The 27,946-nt window shown below is 38.4% G+C and overlaps 2 protein-coding genes across 5 annotated transcripts; one reads left to right on the top strand and one right to left on the bottom strand.

Moving 5' to 3' along the window:
• Positions 1-922: 922 nt before the first annotated feature.
• Positions 923-10,788, bottom strand: LOC136262435 (hsp90 co-chaperone Cdc37-like). 4 transcript variants are annotated; one of them, XM_066056706.1, is made up of 15 exons: positions 10,710-10,728; positions 10,599-10,653; positions 10,460-10,504; positions 7,305-7,438; positions 6,858-6,924; positions 5,927-6,025; positions 5,390-5,440; positions 5,272-5,337; positions 4,755-4,822; positions 3,914-4,004; positions 3,523-3,638; positions 3,057-3,177; positions 2,775-2,843; positions 2,465-2,573; positions 923-1,229 (listed from the first exon to the last, which is right to left on the bottom strand). In XM_066056706.1, exons 3-15 carry the CDS (start codon positions 10,496-10,498, stop codon positions 1,072-1,074), a joined length of 1,188 nt encoding a protein of 395 aa, XP_065912778.1. In that variant the 5' UTR covers positions 10,499-10,504; positions 10,599-10,653; positions 10,710-10,728; the 3' UTR covers positions 923-1,071. The 4 variants fall into 4 exon arrangements, with proteins under 4 accessions (XP_065912778.1, XP_065912776.1, XP_065912777.1 ...); XM_066056704.1 differs by lacking the exon at positions 10,599-10,653 and having other exon boundaries at positions 10,460-10,558; positions 10,664-10,788; XM_066056705.1 differs by lacking the exon at positions 10,599-10,653 and having other exon boundaries at positions 10,460-10,558; positions 10,710-10,771.
• LOC136262434 (CCR4-NOT transcription complex subunit 2-like) lies at positions 10,778-27,868 on the top strand. The gene is made up of 21 exons (XM_066056702.1): positions 10,778-10,936; positions 11,599-11,687; positions 11,992-12,041; positions 12,700-12,843; positions 13,528-13,618; positions 14,054-14,139; positions 17,674-17,771; positions 17,992-18,108; positions 18,352-18,437; positions 20,383-20,523; positions 21,698-21,802; positions 22,771-22,811; positions 22,868-22,898; positions 23,279-23,333; positions 23,841-23,902; positions 24,210-24,318; positions 24,368-24,406; positions 26,514-26,575; positions 26,629-26,678; positions 26,734-26,834; positions 27,534-27,868. Exons 1-21 carry the CDS (start codon positions 10,914-10,916, stop codon positions 27,769-27,771), a joined length of 1,818 nt encoding a protein of 605 aa, XP_065912774.1. The 5' UTR covers positions 10,778-10,913; the 3' UTR covers positions 27,772-27,868.
• Positions 27,869-27,946: the final 78 nt, after the last annotated feature.

Genomic DNA, 27,946 nt, shown 5'->3' with positions numbered 1-27,946 from the left:
TACTACTACTACTATTACAGTATTCACAAAATGGTACACAACAATGGTCTTAGTAATAAGCACATTTTGCACAGGTACATCTAGTACAATGATTATAAAAAGTGGATGTGTCTGACAATCAGACTCTACAGTATGTGGCACTCCTGTAAAGCTCGTCTGTACAAATTTTAGATAAAGGGCATAGACTCAAAAGTCTGAATCTATTCTTTGCATACCATAATTATAGTGAGTAATTATGAGGTCCAAATTTTTGTGAAGTTGCTAAAACTATCCTCTAGCATAAACTTCTGTGATTGTTAAACATAAACCTATTTTTTTTTGTAATCATACAGTACGATAGTACTGTATAGTAGGGACCACAAAGGAGTAGGCATGGCCCACGAAATAACATCACCCAAAAACCAGCCTCTGACAACGATGAGGCAGTAATGGTTAGGTAAAACTAAGCCCAGACAAGCTTTCAGATCAACCCAAAACATTTTCAACAAGTTTTTACAGATTTTTAATTATTTAACGGAATTTTCTGACTGACTGACTGCCTGCCTGATGCCTTCAGACAAGTGTAACTCGATAACGGCTAAGGCTACGGGCTTGATTTTTTCACTGTTCAGCGTCACTTTGGCCCGAGAGGTGCCTTTTGGCATACCGCAGTACATACAATACATCCTTCATGGACTTACCAGTGTTCTTTTTTGTGTCTCATTCATCTTTGCTGACAGCAAAAAGTGTTGATTTGGTAGTAGCTAGCATGTGATGGCTTCCCTTCATAACGGAAATCATCCGTATTCTTCATAGTGGCTTTTGCAGAGGTACTTTTTGAACAGTTCTTGATTCGTACTGCTGTTTAACAGGTTGAACATAGCTGACAATGAAGCATAATGGATACTTCACTTTTCAGACGATAGTTGATATAAAACACAAGTACATTTACACTGTTGTTAGATATCTGCACTCACACAAGTACAAAGTATCATGAATGTATTAGCATTAACACAATGTGTACAGCAGCAAGGCAGCATAAAAGACTAAAAAATATGGTACATATTTCTTTGGCCAATTTAACAAAGTCCCTCAGTCTAATCCCATCATATCATTAGCATCTTCATATATTTCTTCTTCATCAGGTGCAGCTTCGTCAGGTGGTAATTCACCTTGCTCTTCAAGTTCCTTCTGAAGCTGTTCATTAGCTGGTGTCAAGCCAGCACCTTTTGCATCTGGTACCCATAGCCCTGCAAACAACACAAGTCACTCACTACACACAGTAGAAAAGTCAATAACATGTATCAGCAATGGAACTATAGACAATGTCGGAGAGACCATTGTAAACAGATGCCCACTATGTTACCCACCACCACTATTATTAGACCCTCATGCAAGTGCATTCCACTTTTTTATACATGGTTATTTTTAAGGTTCCAAAAAATTTATAGACATATAGGCAGTTCGTATTATGGAGAAGATGCACCAAGCAGCACATTTCTAATCAGTGAAGCTTACAGGGACTGCATATCTAGTTGTATTGTACGTGGTGTACACAACCAAACAGCAAGAACATGTAACTACAATAAAGTAATTAGAAGTTTCAAACTGAGCAGCTATAGAAACTTCCATTTAAAACATCCACATAGTGGTCCAATCCCTAAGGGAATAGTCCTAACAGCGTAATCTACTGGATTCACGGACTCACTGACTGAAGGGGAGCAGCATCTAATTCAAAGCTTTCTCTACTTGTGTGTTGCAGTGTAATTAAGACAACTTTGTACCTTTTGTACAGTTACTTTCTCAAACCAACCAATTCACACATAGTACTAGTCAGGGCCACATTTAAGTCTAACGTCTACACCAATTTATTGGAATACAAATCTACGATCTATTTGCCATGGGAGTGGCCAACGGTTGCTGTGTTATTAAGTTGTTGGCCAGGTACATATGGGATATCTATTTGTTCTGTAATTCTTCTACCCAGATGTAGACAGAATTTGTCCGGCCTAGCACAAGGCAGTTTTTACAAAAATTGAATATAACACTGCCTTGTGCTAGGCAGGACGAATTCTGTCTACTAACAGAAACTTCACATATTATCATCCTGGGTAGAATAAATACAGAACGAATAGATACCCCATTCTGTATCTCACTGTAACAGGCGGCCACGCCCACGGCAAATTGATCATAAAAAAAATTAATCAGTACAGATTTGTATTCCAATAAATTGAGGCGGACGTTAGACTTTTCAGTGTGTGGCCCCAGCTAGTACTACGTGTGAATCGGTCAGTTGAGAAAGTAATTGTAGAAAAGCTGCCTTGATTATAACACATATGTAGAGAAAGCTTCGAATTAGCTGCTGCTACTTTTCAGTCTGCGATTCCGTGAATCCAGTCCTTAGAATAGACTACTAACTGTTACACTGTTAGTCAACAATACTAGTTTATAAATCTCATATACACATCTTGTTAGTGTAACTGACCAGAGTCCACACATCGCTGCATGTGGTAGGATGCTTGTTCCTTGCCCAACGCATCCAGGACAGACTGTAACTTGGAAACACTTTGTGTCTCAAAACACTCCTTCAGATCCTAAAATAATAACAGGCAATCGAAGCTACAGAAGTCAGTTTCATACAAAACGCTATACTGTACTTGCAGTTTTACTGTATTCATCACTTAAAGCATTGTAATAAGGTTGTGATAGAACACTAATACAGCACAAGACAGAGCGGTGCAAATGTGACCATACACCTGGTTCAAAGATAAAAAATATAATGGAGTAAGGCTTACTGGGGGGAGAGTTTCCAATACTTCTAGTGGGTCTAATCCACCTGGCCCAAGACGTTTCTTGCGTTCCTCCTGTGAAAACAAATTACCTTAATATAATAGTACATTATATTTGTACCCAGTATATTTATTTATACGAGTACAACACTGTTGCTAAGGTAAGCATACACTGTATATCCATACAAAAAACAACAACACTGTGATAAGGAGAAATGTGGTTGGTCATAAAGACATAACTAGTATTACATACAAAGTGACACACATTTGCATGATTATCTACAGTACCTCTTCAGCTTCTTTCATTGCATTCTCTATACGAACTTGTGCTCTCTGTCGTATCCTCAACAAGAAACTACTCAGCTCATCTTCGAATGCCTCGATGTACTGTTTCTCTGCTGTCTTCATCCTACACACCATATACACAGGGTGAACAAGTGCTAACACAACACTTTTAGTGTGCACAATGTGACTTGAGAAATGTGTCCAGGATTTGCTCTATATCTGAATTTGTAATATAGCAGTCTTCTAGTAACTATGGTAGATAGCAATCTGCATACCTCATCAAAATAGTCTATTTCGGATACCTTGAGACCATAGTATGTTATAGTATTTGGTTTAATGTACCGTAATACAAATGGGACAAGTGTCCCGATTATCAAGGTGTTCAAATTTAAGTGTGTCCTTTAACAGGTTCCACTGTATTGTGCACTGTGCATGTACACATGCACACACAAAGAGGTATACACTGTACCGTTCAAAGAATCCAGCTACACAGGATCTTGGGTCTCTGTCTAATGTTCTCGCCAACTCTAGTATGTACTGCATCACCATCGTCTGATGTGCTACTCTCTCCATCAGAGAATGTTTCTATGACGAAAAAACTAGGGCTAAAACAAATATTGAAATGCCAAAGAAAGAATAGGTTTAACTATTTGAATGGTTTGTTTTAACCCTAAGGAAAACACTGTGTTTGGGATCTACTTGACATGGTCACTCTAATGAAATAGTCTTTTTAATAAGGTCAATAAGGTCATGAAGTATGTTTTAAGTTATGTCTGAGATCTATTTGACATGGAGATATAATAAGGCGGTGTTTGAGGTGGTCACTAAATAACATATCATAGTACACAAGTATTACTTACATCTTGTACTTCAAGGTTAATACACCAAATGGTGAGGTAACTAGCTGTCTCTTCTCCTACTAGATGAGGATGGTCCCTTAAGAAGTCTCGACTGCAAAACACAGGTAACAAGTGATTAAATTAACCCAGAGGACAAGTGTGTTGCAATATAAAATGAGTTACTAAAAAGATGTGGTAAAATAGCCATTTTGAATAAATCAATAAAGGAAGGAGATTCTGTATTAAGTAATTGGGCTAGGCCCCTCAGTTATCCAAACCCCTTGGGACCAGGGGTGATCCAGAGTAGTTGATAATACTAAAAAAAATTTAGATGTTTTAAAATACTATTTATGGTTATTTACACACAGTTTCAGAGATAAGGCTTTTCAGACTTGTGTTACTAAAATCTCCACAATCAATTTACTATACAGAAGCAGGGTATTTTTTCTTAGCATAGAATCCTTACATGATTAAATTAGGGAGCTAATGTAACCCCAACATTTCCGTAGTTTGGTTAACCGAGAATCTGGATAAGTGGGGTCCGGATAACTCCACTGTATGATTTTCTCAACTAATTTCAGAAGAGTAGGCATGTATAGGTGTACCTGGTTTAAAATACCATAACAAATGAAATATGTATGCCAATTCTTCCTTTGAATCATTGTACACAATTATCACAAACTCTGGGGGTTATTGGCTAACCGAAAGGTCTGAAGTTGTGTGTAGAATTAGGACTCAACAGAATGTTCTCAGCTATAATATTTCCAATATTTTGACTTTCAGTTTAAAATGCTCCAGATGGTTTCATTGTGTATGACATTCTTGGAGCCATTTTTTATTAAATAACACATAGTCATTTTACCTAGCATTGTAGTCTCTTAGCATACCAAACTCTTTTATCTGCTTCTCATATTTCTCCACAAACGTAGCCTACAAAACACCATACATGTAGAGTACTGTAAAACATTACGTGATGTATGTCACAGTAATGATGTAATTAACATGACCACAGACTAGGTTTTACCAAAGTCATTTTTGTGTGAAAACATGATAGACAAACTATAAAATAGTTGAGAAGATACTTATGTGTATAATTTGTGGTAAAAGTGGTTGTTCAGGTTAAGCTTCCTTAGAGATGCATAGCAACGTAACTGATGAATTATAAAATAATTGGTGAATTACAAAATAAAAGTTTGTTAATTCAAGGTAACTATTATTATAACTGTGTGCCTGGTTTTAGAGGTAGCATAGCATCACCAAGAGATGATTCCACTATCCATAGGATATCTGGAAAGATTTTGTTCAGGATACCCGGACAGTAAAATTGCTATCCATTTCAGTCCTACTACAGATACGTCCATGGAATATATATAACTAACAGTTTTTTCAAATTTCTGATCATCTGTAAGTTCCTCCTTCGATTTTTCCTTCGGTTTATTAATGATCTACAGTGGAAAGTGACAAGCTTGTAATACATGGCATAGTTACACTACTCACAGTTTTCTCAAATCCTGGCTGTGAAATTGTATCCACATTCCACGGCTGGAGCTATATGGAGACAAAACATCAGTAACCTGCTTCAAACCACAGTTATATAGCATAGTAGTTGTACATTGGTGTTAAAAAAAAAAACAATGAGAAAAAGGTGGTACAGTGGGAACACGAGTAGTCTAACAGTGAAAGAGAATCAATCAGTAGCTAGCCTATTCTCTCCAAACAACGTTACGTACATAGTAGCCACACAAACCCATGATTTACAGCAAATAGGTTAAAGTGCATCTACACTTTATCCCTCAAGGCCCCTCTCTCTTTTCTTTTCAGCATTGTACTACGTAGGTGCGGACAGATATTTAAACTGGCAGACACAAAACACACCAAAACTACACATTTCAGCAAACCAACACATCACCTATTGTACATTAAATACAACTATTAATTCTTTGTTCTGTGCAATCCCACTGATTAATACCATTGCTCATGGCAACAGGATCTACAACACACCAGCTAAGTTACTGAGCCTAGCTAATAACTTACTCTTTCTCTCTTTGCAATTTCTTCTTCTTTCTTACGGAAGTCTTCTTCTTGTTTCTGGAGATCTTTTATTGTGGTTTTTAATTTCTCAGCTTCAGCTTTCTGTAAATTGACATAGATGAGTGACTTGTGCACATGTTCAACATAAAGCTGGCATATGCAAAGCTCAGGATACATGTAATAGTTATAACATGGGCATGAGGGCATACATATCAGGCAAAACCAGAATGCCCCGTGTTACAGCTAATATGTAACACTCATCAGGCTGATAGCCTGTACAGGGCGATCAATCACCCAAGCCAATACGAGGGTGTATTATATATGCATACCAAAAATTTTCAATTATGGATCAGCAGCTAGTACGTTCTGGTTACGATAAACCAACATATCCTAGAAATATAATGGAAAATTTCAGTTATGCGAGTTCAATGTTTTAATTAGTGCTATTGAATTGTTTATGGACAAAGTATGGAGATCACTAAAGGACTAGATAGGTAAACTTGCTTGTAGAGTGGTTACAGTGTGCAGAGTGGTAGCTTCATGAAGGGGGCATGTCCATATTTGAAAACGTGCAGAAACAATTGGTGAATAAGCTATAGCACTAGTTCTCACCTTAGCCAGATGTTTTACAACTTGTAGGATGGCGAGGATAACAAAACGCTCTCTGTCTGAGTGGTTTTCATGGTGAAATCCAAGTCATGCATCCTAATTGCCTGAGTATTAATTGATCCCCACAATCGATTTGGCATCAACGTTTATATAATCAGTACCCAGTTGTAGCCGGCTACATTTCGTATATAGCCCGGCTAACTGGGCTATGTACAAAATGTAGCCTGGGCGGCTCCTTTGATCTGAGGTGTGAAAGTGTTACATGTACAGATATTATTTCAGGCATCACAGTAGACAGGATGCACATCATGGGAACAACACTTACTGTTTCTTCTGATGACATATTCATCTTTTCCAACTTCTTTTGTGTTTCAGTAATTGTCTTCTTGTACCTGTATGTGTTAGAACAGAATAAACAATTGTCGATGTGAGCCTATAGCAGTTGCATACTGCAGTTGTGTGAAATGGGTGAGCATACACACATGACTACAAACTTACATATATACAATGTAGATTTTGTGGAACCCTCTAATCTGGAGCCATGATGAGGCACTATTTATACAAATATTTGGGCCCTGCATGGACAGGTGTCCTGATTATCAAGATGTAGGTGCCAGGGTCTCACAGTGCACACTAACACAATTGGGACAAGTTGTAATAGCACTGTAAATATATCTGACAAGTTGTGTATCTACATGTATATTCTAATGAAATTGACATCTTAGTGAAAACATTAACACAGAATACTGTATGCATGCTAAGTCTTAATTACATTTTCTTTTCCTTCTCTAGTTCTTCTTTTTCTTGTTCTTCTTTTGTCATCCTCTCTACTCTGGCCTGATGTCGCCAGCGGAACAACGATGGTGTGTCCACATTAGGGTGTGTGTCATCTTCATCATCTGATATCTGTTGTCATGGTAACAAACAAGCATTAATGTTTAACAATAAGACTAAACATAACAGACTCTCCTGTCATGGTCTTGATGGCTGCATATGTTACACAAAACTGGACAACTAAAACTGGTCATTGGCAATTCTTTAGTTAATAACAGGACAGCTCTCTTATTACCTCTTCTACAAACTAATGATTCCATGACAACATGCTGAATGTAAAACTGGGACACATTAACAGATCCATGAAGGTTTCTTACAGTACTCAACCTAGTGCAGTGAGCACATCATTTGGGACACACAACCAAGTATTATAGACTGCAGCAGGAAAGCAAATACATTCACTATAGGTTAAATGTTTTTAACCCTTAAACCTGCATAATCCAGAAAACTGGATTTGATTTTAAAAAAAAGAATTGAAAACGCACAATACTTTTGCCAATTTACATAGGCGGTTACAAACAAGCATATCCCATGAAGCATTCATCTGATCACTTCAAAAAACAGATTTTATTAATTGGCAAAGAGTAAGCTATCTGCCTGTATATAAACTTTCAACATAAAAATAAGGAACTCACCCACTACGATGCGCTGAATCATGTTACGTCCTGCCACGCGTCCGACAATGACATTATCATGTGATCTCTATATATCAACTGAATCGCCATCACGTGAGGAGTAACATGACACCAAGCAAAAGTTGATATGACAAAGTAGGGCTGAGTTATGGCCTTTTGTACATCATTATGTGAAGAAGGAAGACGAGGGATAGTTCTTTCACTCTTTTAAAGTGAAGTGAGTATTTCTGGGTTGAATGGACGCAATGAAGTATGGGACCATTCAAACCAAAATTTAATGGTGAGTAAGATGGTGTTTGTCGTTTTTAGATAGCTTTAACAGTTTTTGTGTTATAGAGTTTAGTTTTACAAGGCATACATGCGATCCAGTTTACTGGATTATGCATTTTCAGTGCTTGCAGTTTATAAAACAGCTGCAGGTTTAAGGGTTAAATAATGAACTATTTCAACTACATAGGAGCACAAAACCAATGATCAACATTTTTATATTTGAATATCTGTGGTCAGCATCTAGATTTTAGCATCTGCACTAATTGTATAGTCTGGTGTGCCAACCCTACAGTAGCGGTCAAAAAAATTTCCCATTGTGTTTGCATTGTTCTACATTTGCATTAGGTTGTTCTGTATTTGCATTGCGTCCGCTAAGCGGTGTGTTTGTGTTCCTCGTTGTGTTGTGTCTGCATTCTGGTTTTTGTGTGTTTTTAGGTTTACCAGTTTACAGAGCGTTGAAGGAAGGCTGGTAATAAATTGACGAAACACAGGATTCAACAGCGTGACAGCCTATGTATCAGGTTAGCAATCATATAGCTATCCTTTTGTATTTGTACATTTCTATAATTTAGATTCATCGAGAGCGCCTACAGTGACCAGCCAGGAAAGTCTACTGAGTAGGAACTGGACTGAAAACTACCACAAGCATACACACAAACATTATGAAATAATTTGCATGGCCTATTTATTGAAAGCTTAATAAGCGATTTGTTCACTGACAGGCTGTGACTGGGCTCAAAAGTCTACAAGGCAGCTGAGTTAGTCGTCAACGAGGATATATCCATGAAAGCTGCCGTTACATGAAATACAAACTGATTAAGCTAACCTGTGGCTGTGAGAGCGCAAGTCCGAGCCCAAGTTGCCAAATCATTAAATGGGCGTGACCATGAGATTTTAAATGGTGAGTTTTTGTTTTGTGAAGTGTTGTGGCAAAGCCGCTACTCGGCTACGTAAAATGAATCTCCTCATACTGATGTTAGTGTAATACAGAACATTAAATGAATATTTCTAGTTGTCTTCAGCTGGTAGGTTAGCCAGTTGGCTGTAACTCCTCTTCCCTTTGCTGCTGCTGGCAAAGTAAGCATTGGTTGTCTAGCTGGATAAAAAGAAATAGACACACATGGGTTAGAAACAGCGGCCATCGGATGGAGTACAAACTAGGCGTAGTTTTTGTTTGTAAACATCGTTTGCTTGCCATTAGGCAGATTACAGCTATGTTATAACAATAATCATAATAATCTTTGACCATTAACTAAATCATATAGACAGCGGCTGTTATTATCAATGGCTTAGCCTACATTGTACCATTGTAGTTTGACGGAGGTTTTTACCACTGTATACTCCTTTTTGCTAGTGAAGCGTTTGCATTCTCCAGGGCGTTCTCTAAGCAGAGCAATTGTGTTGCATTTTTTAACACTAGGCAAATGTAAACGTAACAGAATTTTTTTTGACCGCTACTGTATTTAAGCATGCCCAAAAAATAGGGTCTGGTCTGTCTAGCATTAAGGACTTGTGCTTAGGAATATGTAATTACACTGTGGATCACATTAACAACCATATTAAGAGATCATGAATAACGAAGAATCCAATCATGACAGTGATGCTTTGGGGATTTCAATGAGTTACTTTCTATGGGTGGTTGATGTTTAGGCTGTGAAGGCAATACTTTTACTTTCCAAGGGAAGGCACCTATTACACACAATTGTTAAATGGAAAATCGTCCCTTGTTTATTCGCCCTGACACAAAAAGAATTTTGTTTCGTGACTTTCGTCCCAGTTATTTACTTATGTCGTGCGGCCACAATGTATTTAATTGACAATACTGCAATTTGATTGGATGCACCAGTTTTCGGTAATTGTGGCACAAGTCCTTAATGGTAGACAGATCAGACCCTATTTTTCAGGGCGCTTACAGACATCTAAAATAGGACTGGTGGTGCCAGACTTAATAATTGTATGCCATTATACACTTTCTTAAAACAACATAAACACATAGTAAAGTGATCATTTAGTGTGGCACTTAAGCACAACTTTCAACTTTGTTCTCAAGTATACCCAAGCACAACACAACAACACAGGACATAATACATTTTAATACTCCAGTAAGGTGAACTGAGCATAACATGTACATGCACTATTGTGACGTGGCAACTGAGGTAACAACATTGCACAACATATAGTCACTCACTTCAATGTCTTTCCATTTACTGTAGTCAATCACTGACATTGTATTCTGCAGGACAATTAACACACAACAAAACAGTAGACCACAGACAGTATGGATATACTACAGCAAAGTAAGAGGAAACATTCCAATTAAAACTCACCACTCAAGTAACAATACTGTTCACACACGAAATTTGCAAGTAATGTCTGTAAAAACTGAACGTACTCGATACTTAAAACAACAGATACACAAGAATTCAATCTGCTGGTACCTTCTAGAAAATTCTACACGCGCATGCGTTTAAGGAAAATCTATACCGGTACCGGTAATTTGATATAACGCGCACGATAAAATTTTAGCGTCGTGTAAATATTGCGCGCTTTTACAAGACTTGTTCTAAATAAAGCCGACCACGGCGAGTGAATCGCTGACAGACTAGGGCCACAACAAAGCAGTGACTCGTTGAAATTAAGCGATGGAGCCACTGCCAGGAATGTCGTGAGTAATTTTCACTGTAAAAGACGGCTGCTTTTGCCATACATAAGGTGTTGACAGCTAGGAATGCCCAGGAACAGTTGTTAGCCCCAAGAATAGTTTACCGGTATGGTAGGGATGGATGTGACTCCCTAAATGTAGTGGAGAATATGTAAACTTCTCATAGAATATACTAATCTTGATGAATCCTGCACAAATGTTCCAAAGCGTTCTGGTTAATGTTTAATATTGCTTTTCGTAGTGGTTGTTTTGTTTTTTTGTCTCTGCCAGGTATTAAAAGTACACTGTCTTCCTAGTCGTACAGACATGTACTTCACATGTTTGCCGATGCAATATACTGTGTAGATATTTCAAGGGGTGATATTTTTCAGGCTGAGCAATGTTGCAATAAAAATGTTGCAGACTTGCAAGTTGCAAGCAGTCCCAAAATATAAATTTTACTGTTAGCCCCAAAACCTTGAAATCAGTGAAAAAAATTCTCCCTCGAAATATTTAGGCTATACAGTGCCTTGCAATATTATCCTGAGAAGCATGCCTTGCAGTCAGCTGGTATTGTGGGCTGTTTGTGATACAAAGTAAATACTAAACTCAACATTTTGTAGATATCAGGTGTGTAAATTTGTATGGTATTTCATGGTGCTATGGTGAAGTGTGATGTGTTGCAGATATGCTGGTGGGATTCAGCCACCACAACGTCGATCAAGTCAAGAACTCATAGTCACTACCGGGGCAGGTGTGGTAGGAACCTCAGCTGGTCAGTAATCTTAGTATGTGTGTATTTTAGGAATGTGATATTATTAATACAATGATTTGGTACACGTGTTGGATTTTTAATATACATCATGTGGCATACACACGTCTGTGTGTATGGTGTGTGTTTACTTGCATGTGTTGAAGGATCCAACATGCAATCCTTAGATTTAATGTGCCCCTTGGAATGCACTGCAGTCATACAATTGGTGCCTAATTATCAACACACGTGCATGCATTCATGGGTTCACACCTACACTACACATGTATAATAATGTGGTAGTACTATGTGCGCCTTTGGTACATAGGTGTACGTAGAAACAACATTGCAACTGTGTCAAATACTAGAAAAAAACTGGTAAGTATACCATGTATTTTTGTGTAGTGTGTTCTGTGATAACAAGAGTTCATAATATTAGAAGAGGGTACTACTATATTATGAACTCTTGGTGATAAGTACCGCCATATATGAAGCAAAGACCTTTGTGCATGTTATTGTGACTATATGTGATACTAATAGGCTTATATAAGTTATGTGTGTACATTCGTTAATCGGTGAAGGACTAGTGTTTGGTAAACTATGAGTGTTCTATTAGAGTATATTGTGCAGTTGTGTAATTAGTGTGTACTGTGTAGTGCCACTGTTGTCTTAATATTAAAATTGAGATGCACTGAAGTTGATTGTGCAGGTAAAACCTTGTTGATAAGAGGACCTACTTAATGTGGTCACTCTAATGGGGTGGTCTTGTTATTGAGATCATGAAGTGCACCTTTGGAATCCACTTGACATGATCACTATAAATAATATTAATGAGGTTCAATTTAGTCACATTTGGGACTTGTTTGACATATCTATCCACTTAGTGAAGTGGTCTTTTGGTGGGACCTGCCTATATGTCGCACAGGATGTGTGTAGTGTAGTGTTTATCTGCTTGTGACTAATGTGTGTATGCTAGTAGTGAACAAATGTAGAGGTTGCGTGTGCATGCGTGTCACGAAGATACTGCTCATCACAGGGGTTTGGGGATGAAGAAGACTTCTATAATCAGATGTATCTTGGAGGACAGGGTGGGCAGTCAACAATGTTTCCAGGACAACAACAACAACAGCCACCACAGCAACAGCAACAATCTCAACAACCACCATCACTACAGAAAGATGTAAGCAGTCAGTATTAAGGGGTAATGACTGGTTTACAACTCCAAAGTAGGCCTTACCAATGTAGTGCATGTACTGTTATAGACAAGACACATCCCTTGAATAAGAGTTCATAATATTAAGTGTCTCTTGCTCGAATGAAACTTAAGTTCCTGTACATCTTGTTTGCTAGCCAGCACTCTCTGAAGAGTATGTTATTTGCATTCAAATGATGTAGTGCTGAGCACAGCATGATGTTGGTAAACAAATCAACTGGTAGCATTGACTGGTGCTGAAATAGTTTCTTTATATACCTACTAGCACCAATGCTCTCGTCCATCCTAATTCAAGTGGTTGTTCTATTAGAGTGTTTCACTGTTTATTTCAATTTGTTTATTAGAGTATGACTATGCCGAGCATTTATTTATTAAATATCTCACTGTTAAAAATGTTAGCTCTGGTGTATTCAGTACATAGTAGTTGACACATCAAAAATGCCTGCTATCCCATAACTGATACCGTAATACTTTAAGCATGTTTCATTCCATGATATACATTCTCAAGTGCCGTAAATCCTGTTTGCTAGGGTCATCTGTAAGCCTTTTGTAATAGTTGTATACATCGTGTACTCAAAAACCTGTTCAAGCGATTGCAAATTTCTTGCCATAACTCATATTGTATTATCACCACGTCATTTCTTCCCTCAGGCTGTTGCTCACAATTTGTACACACCCCCTGGTCCTGGTCCAGCTGCTGTAGGGGGCATGTCATCACAAAACACAATGTACTCGACTGGAGGTGAGTATCTGTGTGTGACTATATTGGATGTCTTTGTGATTGTTGTGAGGAATATATATTTACAGTGAAACTCCTCTGAAAGGATTTTTGATCCCCCTGTATAAAAGCTCTATCATGCTGTAGACACCTACATACTTTTGTCTCAAGTCAAATGTTCCCAGTGAGTATGTCCCACTGTATGCAAATTTGGTATCCTATTGGTCAAAAAAAAAATTTCTCTTGAGTCCATTTGCCAATAACTTTATGAATAGGTTAATTGCTTTAGAGAGTTAATTGGGTACTAGTCATGTTCTCATTAGAAACATGTAAGTCTCCCTCTCTCTGTCTATCATTACTGTATTATTTATATAGACAATACCTCAGTTAAACTGCGTGTACTTGTAATGACCATTTATTAAAACCATTACAAGCCTTAAGCATCACTGTTCCATGTAGGCCTCACAGGTGGTATGCAGAGCTTATCACTTCATCAACAACAACAATCAGCCACAGCTAGGCCATTGGGTACAGCTAATTCACAGGTCAGCATTGATATTGTGATACTATTGGGCTATTTTTTTCTGTGTGGACAGCCTGAAATTCATGTAATATCTGTGTACTTATATATATATCATTTATCAATGTGTATCTTACTGACTATCATCCACACGACTGCATAGTGTTGCAGTCTGTCCTGTCTAGAGCAAAGTGCTTAGTGGGTAGCTGTGGCGATTATCAAGTTTGATAACCAAGGTTAACAAGTGAAGAATTTGATAGTCAGCTTATGGCGACATGCTAATGACTGTCACCAGGAACCATAGTATAGTCAGTGTTCTCTCATGTTGTAAAGTAATGAAGGTACCTAATTGAGTTACAAGCTGTTTATAGGACACTCATAGTAAACATGTTTGTTTACTGAACTAAATGTACCATTCATGATTAATATTCCCTTCAGAGTTACTATTGATAGGATCATCCTGTTGATGTTACCATGAGTGTGGCATTGCATAGATAAGTTAAAATAACACTGCATGTGTCAGGATGACATAGATTGTGTCAGAATGACACCGAATGTGTCAGGATGACTTAACTAGTGTCAAGATGACACAACTTGTGTCAAAATGACACTGCATGTGTCAGAATGACAAACTTGTGTCAAGATGACACTATGTGCATATCAAAGGCGAAGTTGAGGACAGTGTTGATAAGCGCTATGGTGACCTAGGCCCTGTACCAATCAGTACTTCTTTGTACAATCAACAACTAAAACCTCCTGGCTGAGTATGCATGTTATAAAGCTTCTTCATTGATTCATTAATGATATTTACATAGTTATGTCCCCTACCACAGGAATACCCCATGCTATTATTAATTAATTTAAGCTGGGAATTGAGTAGTAAATATAATTTATGACTTCACTGGGATATAAATGGACGTGCCATTTATACTGTACATCAGTGGTTTATAAGAGTTAGTAGAAGTAGAGCTAGTTACTAGAGTGATGGTGTTATTTGTGATGTGGAGTATTGCAATACTGTTAGCGGTTATTGCGAGGGATGAGGTTATTGCTGGATGTAATTATGGCTTAGAACTATCCTGTCCTGGAAAGTCTTGCAGAGATGTATACCACAGGAATTCTGGTGCACGTGGTAACTCTGGCTTGTATATTATCAACACAAATCGACTTCATTTTGTATACTGTGACATGGAGCTAGAATGTGGTGGAGAGAAAGGTTGGATGAGGATAGCCAGTGTTGATGCTGCTAATGGTAGTTGTCCCAGTGGATGGAATAGGATCACTAGTCCAGCTGCAGCATGTAGAGCTATCACTGACATTGCTGGATGTCACTCTTCTCATTTTCTTACTTATAGTGTTCCATACAACAGAGTGTGTGGAATGGTGATAGGTTACCAGAAGGCATCTGCTGATGGATTTGCTGCTTATCATCATCCCTCCAGATCTATTAATGGTCCATACCTAGATGGCGTCTCTATAACATATGGCTTCCCCCACAAGCACATTTGGTCTTATGTTATTAAAGATTATAACCATAATGGAGTGTCTCCTGCTTGTCCATGTTCCGAGTTTCCAGGTCGATCACCACCGTCGTTTGTTGGTGATCACTACTATTGTGAGTCAGGAAGGTTTCAGAGTAATAATGGACCGTATTACACTGATGATTCTGTGTGGGATGGAAATGGCTGTCCAATGGAGAACAGTTGTTGTTCTAACCCCAGCCTACCATGGTTTTATCGCCAGATACCACTGACAGTTGACGAAAATCTTGAAGCAAGAATTTGTTGTGATGAGCATTACTCCAATGAAGGTGTTTTGGTGAAACAATTCCAACTGTATGTGCAATAAATGCAGAACAATAGCCGGATAATTGATTAGGTTTATAAGCTGTAGTGTAAACTGTATGTGTTTGGTGCATGTGTATGTTTGTATTTGTTACTGCATTGCATAATCATTTTTCAGCAACAGCATTTATGGCATAATGCCTCCGGCCAAGTCTGGTGCAGCTTGTGCTTTGCTTTTTTGTGTTAGTAGTATTAGCTTGCTGTTTTTGTTCTTTCTTTTCTCTATTCAATTATTTGAGATTAGCATCATATAGAACTGACCTTTCCAAAGAGCAGAGGCAAACAAGATACTGTAGTTGCTAAATCTGTAGCAGGAAAAGATGTGGTTTCCATTTCATAATGAAGTTACATAGATCATCACAAAGGAATATTCTATGTGTGCAGGACTAATATCTTAGCCCCATTTTAGACATTTCCATGCACTAGTATATTTGTACAATATCATCACTTTTTTATGAATGTGTGACTGCTACAAACGAACAAGAGGGTGAAGCAAAGCTGTCCCTGCACAACGAAGTTTGTAATCATCACATTACAACTGTACAGTTGATTTCCTGCACTAGAGCACCTTTGTTGGTAGATTTACAAATCCTTGCCTCAATATTCTTGCCAGTGGCTACCAGGAGCTCATGATGGAGCCTTGGCAGGTTGGACTACTGCAACCATAGCCACCTCATAATGCGTTGCTTGTAAAGAAGACACTATGCCTAGTAGCTCCTGACTGACAACAGCAATGAATCACTACAGTATAGTGAAGTAGGGACAGACAGTGGCATTTTGTTTCCTTGCTGTTGAGACCATCCACCCATAAGTATTTCCCCTTCTGGAGGCCAACCACTTCCTTGTTAGGAACATGATGGGTATTAAAGAAAGCAGAATAACATTCCATCTTTATAACTAGGGATCTATAAGCTGCACCTAGCCTAGACCATTCCACACTGGGACAGTTACCAGTCTCAGCATCAACACTGGCTATCCTCATCCAACCTTTCTCTCCTCCACATTCTAGCTCCATGTCACAGTATACAAAATGAAGTCGATTGTGTTGATAATTGAGTTACCACGTGCACCAGATATAAAGCACTGTTCATCACTGCAAGACTTGCCAGGACAGGATAACTTGTACCCAACAACTGCTTCATTCCTCACAATAAGTATTACATCACAAATCCCACCACCACTGCAGCACAAAGAATGTTTATTGGCATGTCCAGTTATTGTATGGGATCAATGGCTATTGTACCAACCCAGTGACTAGGAATATCAGAGCATAATATGATCTTAAGGAATGACTGAAGTCTTAAGGAATACAGCTACGACACAGCTAAGTGCTGTACTAATCTCAAGGTGTTGACAAGTGATTTATTTTCATACAGCCTAGAAAGACAGTACTCATATAACAGGTTGATTTTATATATTTGTGTCCCATTGGTGAAAAGTATCCTTGTGAATTATCATCTAACTTACAGGCTATTTTTTAAAACACAAACACATATACAGTGAGGAATACACACACACACACATGCACACACACACACACACACACACACACACACACACACACACACACACACACACACACACACACACACACACACACACACTCACACACTACTGATCTTGTTCTATATAAGTTATTTGCTAATAATGTGTTGTGCTACTGTATATCAGGGTATAATGTGTTTACTGTGGTTCTGTTTGTGTACCTCCTACAGTTTGTTAACAGAAGTTCAGTCACTCAGACATTTCCTGGAATGACAAGTATGACAGGGATGTCACAACAACTTGGTGGCAATAACTTATCAACAAGCAGGTCAGTGTCTTCCATTAGAAACCATGACTCTGGGGGATGGCAGGTTAGGGAAAGGGTCAGTTCGACACAGTTTGTGTAATCAGTTAATATTATTGTGAGTGTTGTTGCCAATAAAAGAGCTTGATGGGTTTTTGTTTTATTAAACATTCTTTTGCCATTATTTCATCACATTACAGTTTATCAAGATTGATTAAACTTTTCATTGTTTTTCCTTCATTAGGGGTATGATGTCTCTAGGAAGTGGAGGTACTTTTAATCGTAGTTTGTCAAGTGGTCCTACTCTCATGTCATCCAAACCTGCAGGTAGAACTAGTGCATTATCTTCGGCCATTGGCAGGTAACCTCTTAACTGTACTATGCATGTACTGTACGTGTGTACTGTGTGTTAGCATGTCATTCTTCAAAGTTGGAAGTTTCTGTGTGTGTGTGTGTGTGTGTGTGTGTGTGTGTGTGTGTGTGTGTGTGTGTGTGTGTGTGTGTGTGTTTGTGTTTGTGCATGCGAGTAGTAGTAGAAGTGGTGTGCTTTTGTGCATGTGTGTCATAGTGTGGTAACACATATTATTCTCTTTTTTTCATGTAGTGCTCTTCCTATGAGTAGTTATGGTATAGGAACTCGCACTCAACCAATGCTCAACCCATTACCAACTGGTTTTGGATCTTCAGGATGTAAGTGGACTAATACAATCCTCTCTGATTTCATATAATAATTGCATTGTAGAAATGAGAATCAGGTATTAGCAAGAGTACATTATGTACTCTTGGTATTAGTAATATGTAAAGACCCCTCAGAAACGATGTAATGATGTCCTCAGGCTATTTCTGAAGCTTATGTGCAAAGACTTTTATATGAGGATTTGAGATTACATATATTTCTATAAGTGGTTGTCATCTGTGTGTATTAAATATTGTATTATTGAAACCCTTTGGAGAAGCTCCAGCAGTATACATTGGTGACATTCTTCTTAGATACTGACAATGACTTGTCAAAATAAGAATGGTATCTTTAATTTGCTTATATGAAATATCTCTCATTAAGGCAGGAATTTCACAGCAAATATTTTGGCAGAAAATTGAATATGAATTATTATTCCTGCATTATCATACAGTACAATAGTACTGTATATTAGGGACATCAAAGGTGTGGGGGCAATCCGTGATATAATATAACTCAAAAACCTGCCACGATTTTTCCTCACAATGACATGACAGTATTGGTTGGGTAAAACCAAGCCCAAAAGTGTCTTTAGATCAACTTGAAACAATTGTGTCAAGTTGCTACAGAATTTAGAAAAAAAATTATTCAACAGAATTTTCTACTGCCTGCCTGCCTGCCTGCCTGCCTGCCTGCCTGCCTGCCTGCCTGCCTGCCTGCCTGCCTGCCTGCCTGCCTGCCTGCCTGCCTGCCTGCCTGCCTGCCTGCCTGCCTGCCTGCCTGCCTGCCTGCCTGCCTGCCTGCCTGCCTGCCTGCCTGCCTGCCTGCCTGCCTGCCTGCCTGCCTGCCTGCCTGCCTGCCTGCCTGCCTGCCTGCCTGCCTGCCTGCCTGCCTGCCTGCCTGCCTGCCTGCCTGCCTGCCTGCCTGCCTGCCTGCCTGCCTGCCTGCCTGCCTGCCTGCCTTCAGTCAAGCGTAGCAGAAAAGTGACTACAACTACAGCCCTGATTTTTTCACAGAAACGTTTCTAGTTAGCTTAAGAAAATACCTTTGGTATATTGATAAGCATACAATGCTTGCGCTATTGTCTTACCTTTTATCCTTCTTTACCATGGCCATCAGTCAAGGTTCTACCACTTAGTGTTAATAGACTACAGTACAGCTTCCATAGCAGTGTATATTGCTTCAAACTATTCGAATACACGTGGTCGCCAGTTGCACACGCGTATGTGACTCGCTGTTGATATCGATCAGAGAGAGCAACTAACGGCGAACTATATAACAATGTGTAAGTCAGTAAATATAGTTTATTTAGTAACAATGTTAAACCAAGTCGGGTCATCCAGGTCCTGCTTTACAGATTATTCGGGTCTGACCCCTCATGCTAAATTAAATATGGAGCGTAGCTCTGCTTCTTTTGTGAGCCACGCCCACTTACGTAAATTATAGTCTGTAGACATATGGTAGCCACATCCATTCATCAGTGTGTAGGTATGGAAGAATCCACACCCACCTACGTAAATTACTGCCTGTAGACTTATGGTAGCCACGCCCATTCATCAATCCGTAGGTATGCACGAATCCACATCCATTATTGTCTGCAGGCTTATGTAGAGCCACGCCCACTGATCAGTTGTTATTGTATGAGTCATAATCTAGTATAATAGTGCTGTGAGTAACTCAGCAGATATTTAGTGGTCATGAGCTTGCAAAAAAACTTCACAAACAAGTATAAGAAAAAATTTGGAATTTTAAATTAGATTAGGGACAGTGTATAATGCTGCAATAAAAAGTACTGAAACAAGCAGGATCGGAGTAGGACGTAATGTCCAAATACTGTATAAAACAATAAGAAGTGAATATCCCTACTGTGCTACATACTTGTTTATTATTATTGGCAATGATCTAATATGTACACTATACAAGTCTAAAGGCATATCTAATTTGTGTACCACCATGTAGTACCCGACCCAGTTGGACACAGTTTTGATTTGTCAGAATTTCCAGTACTCGGGGCTCGCAGTAGACCGGACTCCTCATCAAGTTTGTCTAGTGCAATGGGAATACCAGGAATACTGCCCTCAAGACATGGATACGGCACAGGTAAAAACTTAGGACCTCTATAAGTTTGTGTTTAGTATAATTAACTGACTATATTGATGGACAATTGGACTGACTGAAAGACTTACTTACTGACCGACCAACGTTGTCAAACTCACTTGTCCACCAACTAACTGACTGACCTACTGAATGACATTCATATCAATGACTTCTTTACACAGCCAATACAGTTTATGTCTAGTTCCTTGGTAACAATGGTAGCTCCATTGTCTTTCTTATTCCTGTCTGTTGATGACTAGTTCATTTGTGGTGAAAGTACATTGTAAGCTTTTAAAGCCTTTATGCTGATTCACTGTCCTCTATACTAAACATAGTTTAGTCTTTAAAATTAATTCCATTAATTTTATTCCATTAGTTTGTAATCTATATTATGTACCAACTTCATGTTTCTACTCTGTCCATTGTCCAGTTGTAGCAAAGTTTTAACAGTTTGGTTAGATAATCAAATGAACGACCCCCAACCCATTAGCCAATAAGAAGTGTTTTAACCAAGTGCTTGTAGTATTATTATATTTAAAGTATTTTAGCAGAAATACTAGTATTATGGGTTAGCAACTTGAAGACTCAGTTTTTAAATTTGTTTGTTTTCCTTACTGTATGCATGTTGCTGCAGCTATCCAGTGTTTGTGATATTTCTCTGTCATTGCATTGTAGTCGTCACTATGGTGATGACAACCTGTTTGACTATTTGTTAGTGTGGAGGGGTGGGAGGACAAAATATCACTATGGTGATGATGACCTGTTTGACTATTTGTTAGTGTGGAGAGGTGGGAGGACAAAATGTATAAACAGTGTGTCTTCTTTCTTCTTTATGTGTTGACAAGGAGATGAATGTGTCATGCTAATTCTAAACACTTTGTTGGGTTTGCTGTTGATGAACTGACTGCATTAGTGACATTTTATTGAAGCATTCTTTGTAGTGTCTGGGGCTACTACACAATGAAGAAGGAGATATGTACAGCATATGTACATTTCATGCATCATTGATAAAAATTTGTAAACATCTCCTTAAGAAAAGAAAGTAACAAGATCAAGACCAATAAATATGAACCTTCTCAGCTCTCAAATTGTTTATCTGCAGTGTATTATAATGCTATGAATAACATTTGATATTGATAATTGTTTGGTGTGATACTGTTTTGTGTTTGCTTGTTAGCTGTACAGATCAGCAAGCCAGTAGAGACCACATCAGAGTTCCAGATCCAGAATGAAGACTTCCCTGCACTGCCAGGCTCTAAGCCACCTACAACTAAACCTAATGGTAGTCTCATCAGTGTGTGTGTGTGTGTGTGTGTGCACTGTGTAGGGAACGATAAGACAACAGTTTTAAAGTAAAATAATGCTAGGAAAATGCTAAGAATACTGTATGTGTGTATAGTATTTATTTACATGGTTAACCTTGGGACAGCAAAGAAGTCAACATTTTACACTCCCAAGTGAAATTGCAGTGGACTGTCTAAGCCAGTTATCTACAGGCTAACATCAGGTGGCCACATAAGACATGTGAATTACCATATAAATTTCTTGCTTAAAGAATTTAAATTTAGACTTTACAGAGAGTTGGCCTTTCTATGCAGGTAACTGATAAGACAAGCTTAGCTGTATTACATTGGAACTTGTGCAGAGAAACATGTGAACCAGGCAAAAATATACTCCTCCAATTAATAATCCTATGTAAAAGACGCCATTTGCCACAGTGAGGTAGTTTTACAACACTTTTTCAGAATACTGGCTTGAGGACATCCAATAGTGAGCTTGATTGAGTAAAATTGTGTGGATGGTGGGGAGTGGGTAAATATACATTTTGAAATACACAACTTAATGGACAAGTTGTTATTGTATAAATGCTAAGAAATTGTCAGTCCTTGTATCCAGTTATGTGGGATAAAGTACTGTTTGAGTACACAAGACACACATTGTTGCATGTCTGCTCTTATTTGTGTCAGATCACCCTACATCAAGCCCAACACCCAACACATAAAGCATTCCTGTGCCTTATGTTTCCATCAACACTTTACAGTGTCAAAAAAGAAGTCTTGTAAAAAGCTTTAAATGTGGAATACCTGCAATAAAAATAAAGAAATACTGGCAATACTTGAACAAATATTTTTCTCACAAATTAAGCCACTGTGTGAACCAAAAGGATTGCACTCATCTGCATTTGTTTTGGCTGTGTGTGTGTGTGTGTGTGTGTGTGTGTGGATATAACCATGTTCTCTTTTACTGCAGCAGAAGCTTCATTGGAAGCTCCCACAGAGAACAAATTTCCTGTAAGTTCAATTAGCTACGAGCAGCATTTGTTGTTATTTGTTTTATTTATTTCCAGTTGCCGCCTAGCAGCAACAACGTTTTACCAGGTGAGTTTGTGTGTCTTTTAGCATCTGCTTTCATTATCGTTCTAGTCTGCTACAAAACTGGCTTGTTGTGGGCTTGTCACAGCCTTTTGTCTGCTACAAAACTGGCTTGTTGTGGGCTTGTCACAGCTTTTTGTCTGCTACAAAACTGGCTTGTTGTGGGCTTGTCACAGCCGTTATTAATTTGTACTTGTAGCGTTGCATGTAGCTTATTGCCACCGTACAGGCGCCAACAGCTATTTGTTAAAATAATAAATAGCATTGAACTAGAGTAAATAATAGAGAGGCTCCATTATTTACTCTTGCTATGAAACATCCAGTGTGCAAACTTGTCTCTAATGATGAAATACTCAGTGTAGTACATTGCCTTGTTCTCCCCTCAGAGGCCAGACCAACTACAATCAGTTATGATCTTGCTCCTGGAGCTAACAAAGAAAAGTAAGTTGTGTTGGGTTTCTAGATTTTCTCCAAAGAGATGTATGTAGGCTCAATGAAGTGCAGTATACAGTTTTATTGTTTTTGTTAAGTTACTTCTCTGTCTGCTAACACATTTGGAGCAGACAAAGCAGAGACTACACTGCATAGTGTAGCTGCTGGTGAAAATAATTGAATCCAGACAAGTTGCGGTGGCTATGTTTGACATATTTCTGACAAGAGAGATTTCAATAGAAATCAATGATTATGCTTGATTCCTTGCTTTACTTGGAAAAGTTTCCCAAGAGTGTCTTTGTCGCAATGTTTAATGCCATAGCTGTCTTTTTCTTGGTTGAATATTATCTCAAATACTGAAATTCAAGCATTTTAGGGGTGTATGATATGTTGGGTGCAGCATATTCTGTTGCACAAGGAATTTCACAAAGTAAAGTACTCACCATTAATTACCTCACTAGGGTGTAGCCTTAAGTCAGTTGACTGCTCTTAAAATGCTCCTCAATTACCATACAGGCTGGCATCAGCTACTCCTATAGGACCACCAAAGGGAGCACAGAAAAGGACAGCCCAACCAGGTGTGCGTGCGTGCGTGTGTGTGTGTGTGTGTGTGTGTGTGTGTGTGTGTTGATTGTGAGTGTATATCACAATGTAAGAAGAAAGTTAGCTAGGGTTTTCTTGTGTATAAAAAAATTGTAGTGTACATAAAAAGGCTAGAGACTAGAATAATTCTCTGGTAGCAAGATTTGTACCTTTTAGCACTGTGTGCTTCTGGATTAATATTGACAAAGGTTTAGGTCTGGGCCATAAAACTTTTTTCTATATAATTACATGGAAAAGGAACCACAGTGTCTGAAATTCAAGTACTGTAATGTCATCATGTAGTGTCAATACCAGCCAATATGGTGCAGGATCAGTTTGGAATGATGGGACTACTGACGTTTATTAGAGCAGCCGAGACTGATCCTGGACTAGTTGCTCTAGCATTGGGAAGGTACTCTATTATCTGAATTTCTACTTTTTATTATTACTTGTGTTATTAGTGACTTGACTACACTTGGCCTGAATTTGAACTCTCCCGAGTAAGTTGTTGTGGTGTTATTGGGATTGTCATACAGTACAACTTATAATAGGATAAGTTTTGACACATTTCTTCTCACCTGAATATTGATTTTTACAATTACAGTGAACCCTTAGTTATCTGAACACCTTTGTTCCTAGAAGTAGCAAATTTCAGGTGCATTACAAAGCTTTGTTCAATTTTCTCTAATAGAACATACATATAATTCACAGTATTGAATTACTCTAATTAAGCAGTCACTTTTGTTGGGATAATTAAGGTGTTCAAATGACTGAGGTTCCACTGTTCTAGACACTTGGTTGCTAGGAGACACTACATTCTTATAACTGGTAAATACACGTACAAGGTCTTTCTAGCTTGTATTCAAGAAGAATATTAGCAGATATTAGGTTATTTGAAAAGGGTAGCAGAAGCGAATCCAGGAGGGGGGTCTCTGAGCTGGGTGGAGGATAACCCCCCCCCCCAAAAAAAAAACAACAACTCACATATGCAATTCAGCACATCCTGGCCTATAGATACATAAAATGTACCCTTAGGCAAACTTTAACAAGTTCCACAATTGCTGTATACCCTTTAACGGACTTGGCTGATCATACAACCGATTGTTGTTTTGAATGTGGGATGTAAAAGTGGCATGACCTTTGTACTGAACCACATGAGAATGGAGTAAATTGCGAAGAAGTTGCCAAAGTGTGCCTCTCGTAACGGAGTGTGAAATCCAAGGTGAATTGTAGTGGCACCATTCACTGAAGCAGGTTTTGTTGTTGAGATATTGATGTAGAGAAACTATAAGGCAATTGAACATGTGGCGAACCACTAAAACAGTGGAATTGTTGATTCTAATCTCCAGGTTGTGTTGAATATCAAAGAAGAATCGTGTGAGTGGTTGTGTTAGTTTGTATTTTCATTCTAATGCATACTTTGCTAGTAGGTGCAGTACAATTACTGAAGTATGTGCTGTTTATTAGGTTTTAAATACAAATTGCAAACCATATGTAGTAAGGAAGTTGTTAGCCAGGAAGTGTTACTTAGCAGTCAGTAACACAGGCATCAGTAAACTAGGAAGTGTTACATAACAGTTGGTACAAGGACATGTTCAGGATTTGCCTGATATGTACACCCTTGCCCTCAGATGCTGAGAGTCCTTGGGCATCAGGTGCACATATCAGGTAAACCCCTCACCACCGCATTGCAACTATAACTTATACCGTATAGAGGGAAACTGGTGGTGGAGGTAAATTTTGGTAAATAGCCAGCTAAATTGCATTTGGCGAAATGAATTCAATCTCAATCTTTAGCTATAAAAGATGTTAATCTCAGGTGCTATGAGTAATTTGCAGGTTAAACTTTGACTTCAAGCTAAGTGTTAAGGCATAAAGATGTTTATCTGAGATGCTACAAGTAATTGGCAGGTTAAAACTTAGGCGAATTTGTAGCAAATCTCCAAATTCGCCAAAGTTTCCCTGCCAACATTTCCCTCTATATGGTATAGAGCATTATACAAATCAGACATACCTATACAACAATATCAGTGACTAAAAACACTGTTGCAGTTCCCAGCTCTTCCACTCACAGTAAGCAGTATCTTTCACCAGTTGCTCAACTTTCTTATACCTACAAAAAGAATGGTCAGTCCAGTATCCAATCCAGTGATTAGACACCATCTGTAAACAGCTTCACAGTAAGTTCTGTGTTTGGGCTAGTGTTATGGAAGTTACTGAGAAGAAATTGCAGGGCTCAAATGAACAGTTTATGTGCCTACTGATAGCACAGATATTTGCATGCCCACCTGTGAATCACATTTGCACCTTGTATACACTGCATAGAAAGTATTTGGAAGAATTACACTATAATTCACTTAACTATACGTATACACCTGGCAGTTGATATATATATTATATATATAGCAGTCTGATTGCTCTATTAGATTATTTCAGGATACAGTATACACCTTGGGGCCAAACTAATACTGTCCTGATTATTAAGGTGTCCTGGATTCTAGTTCAGTTTATTAAATATGGGTTATTTGCCAAGTGTCTAGATTATGTAGGTATCCCCTCATTTTCAAGTGTCCACTTTAACAAATTCCAATGTATTATTTCATCCAGGAGTCTTTGTAGTACGTTTGCATCGCCATGGGCTGATTCTCCTTGTAGAGCACAAGACATTGGTAAGTCTGTTATAGCAAGTCTGATTAACGTTTTTTGTAACCTGAATTTTCAGACTATCCAGTTCCCCAGGAATACCTAATTCATCCGTACATCAGAGACAAGGCATGTACATCTTATTCTGACGTTGACAATTCACTGACAATCTTCCCTATTATAGCTGGCTCCTATACAGTTGAAGAGATACAATGAAGATCTGCTCTTCTTCTTGTACTACAGTAATGGAGGAGAGCTACTTCAACTTCTGGCCACCATTGAATTGTAAGTGTGAGGATGTGCTGCCACACATGTCAGCAAAGTGACTTGAAAAATTTACTTGCCAGTGCAGTAGAGAATAAGTTAGTCACCTTGCATTGAGAACATGTGAACAGTTCAAAGTGACCTTTAAAATCACACTACAGTGGAACCTTGGTTGTCCGGACCCCACTTGTCTGGATTCTTGGTTAACTGAACTACGGAAATGACTGTTCTATTAGAGTAGTGACTGTTCTATTAAGATAATTGAAAGATATTTTTAAAACGTTTTTCTTTATGCTATTTTAAGCACATTTTAAAGTTATTTATTCACATTTTCAGAGATATGGACTTTTCAGACTTATGGACCACCCCTGGTCCCAAGGGAGTTCAGATAACTGAGGTTCCACTGTAGTAGGCAGTGCAGGTTGGAAATAGTTAGGAATATCACTTTTTTGCTTCATAAATTTTCCCACTTGGAATATTCATATCTACATTGCAGTTACCTACTTAACAATGTCTTGGCTATGTGTACAGTGCAAAACATCCTAGTCCCATGGGACCAAATTTTGTGATTACTAATGAGATTGTGAGAGGTGGTCTTTTAACAAGATGAAGTTTACTCTACTTTCCATATTAACTTTAATTCATGTAGTAGGCTACCATTCTGGGTCAGTGTCACTCGACCTATATAGTGCTATAAATCATTTTGTGTTTTGTTTAAAGGTATAACCGTGACTGGCGCTACCACAAGGAGGAGAGGGTTTGGATCACAAGAGCTCCAGGAATTGAGCCCACATATAAGACTACCACATATGAGAGAGGGACCTACTGCTACTTTGACACAACCAATTGGAGAAGGATGAACAAAGAATTTCATATAGAATATGATAAGCTAGAAGACAGGCCTACCTTACCATCGAATGTTCTAAACCAAACCAGTCATATTCCTGCTCAGGCATAGCATCAATGCTAACTACAGTGACTTGTCTAACTGATAGTATTTTAACCATAGCGGCCATTATGTGTACATGATCATGAATAATTCTTCTCCAGTGTAATTACGATAAGTGTATGCTAAATATATTTAGGTGGTCCTGTGCTTTGCACAATAGCTAAATTTACTCTCAACAGTAGTA

This window comes from Dysidea avara, chromosome 7 (genome assembly GCF_963678975.1).
Source record: "Dysidea avara chromosome 7, odDysAvar1.4, whole genome shotgun sequence".
Lineage (NCBI taxonomy): Eukaryota > Metazoa > Porifera > Demospongiae > Dictyoceratida > Dysideidae > Dysidea > Dysidea avara.
This window is presented reverse-complemented; position numbering and strand designations above follow the sequence as displayed.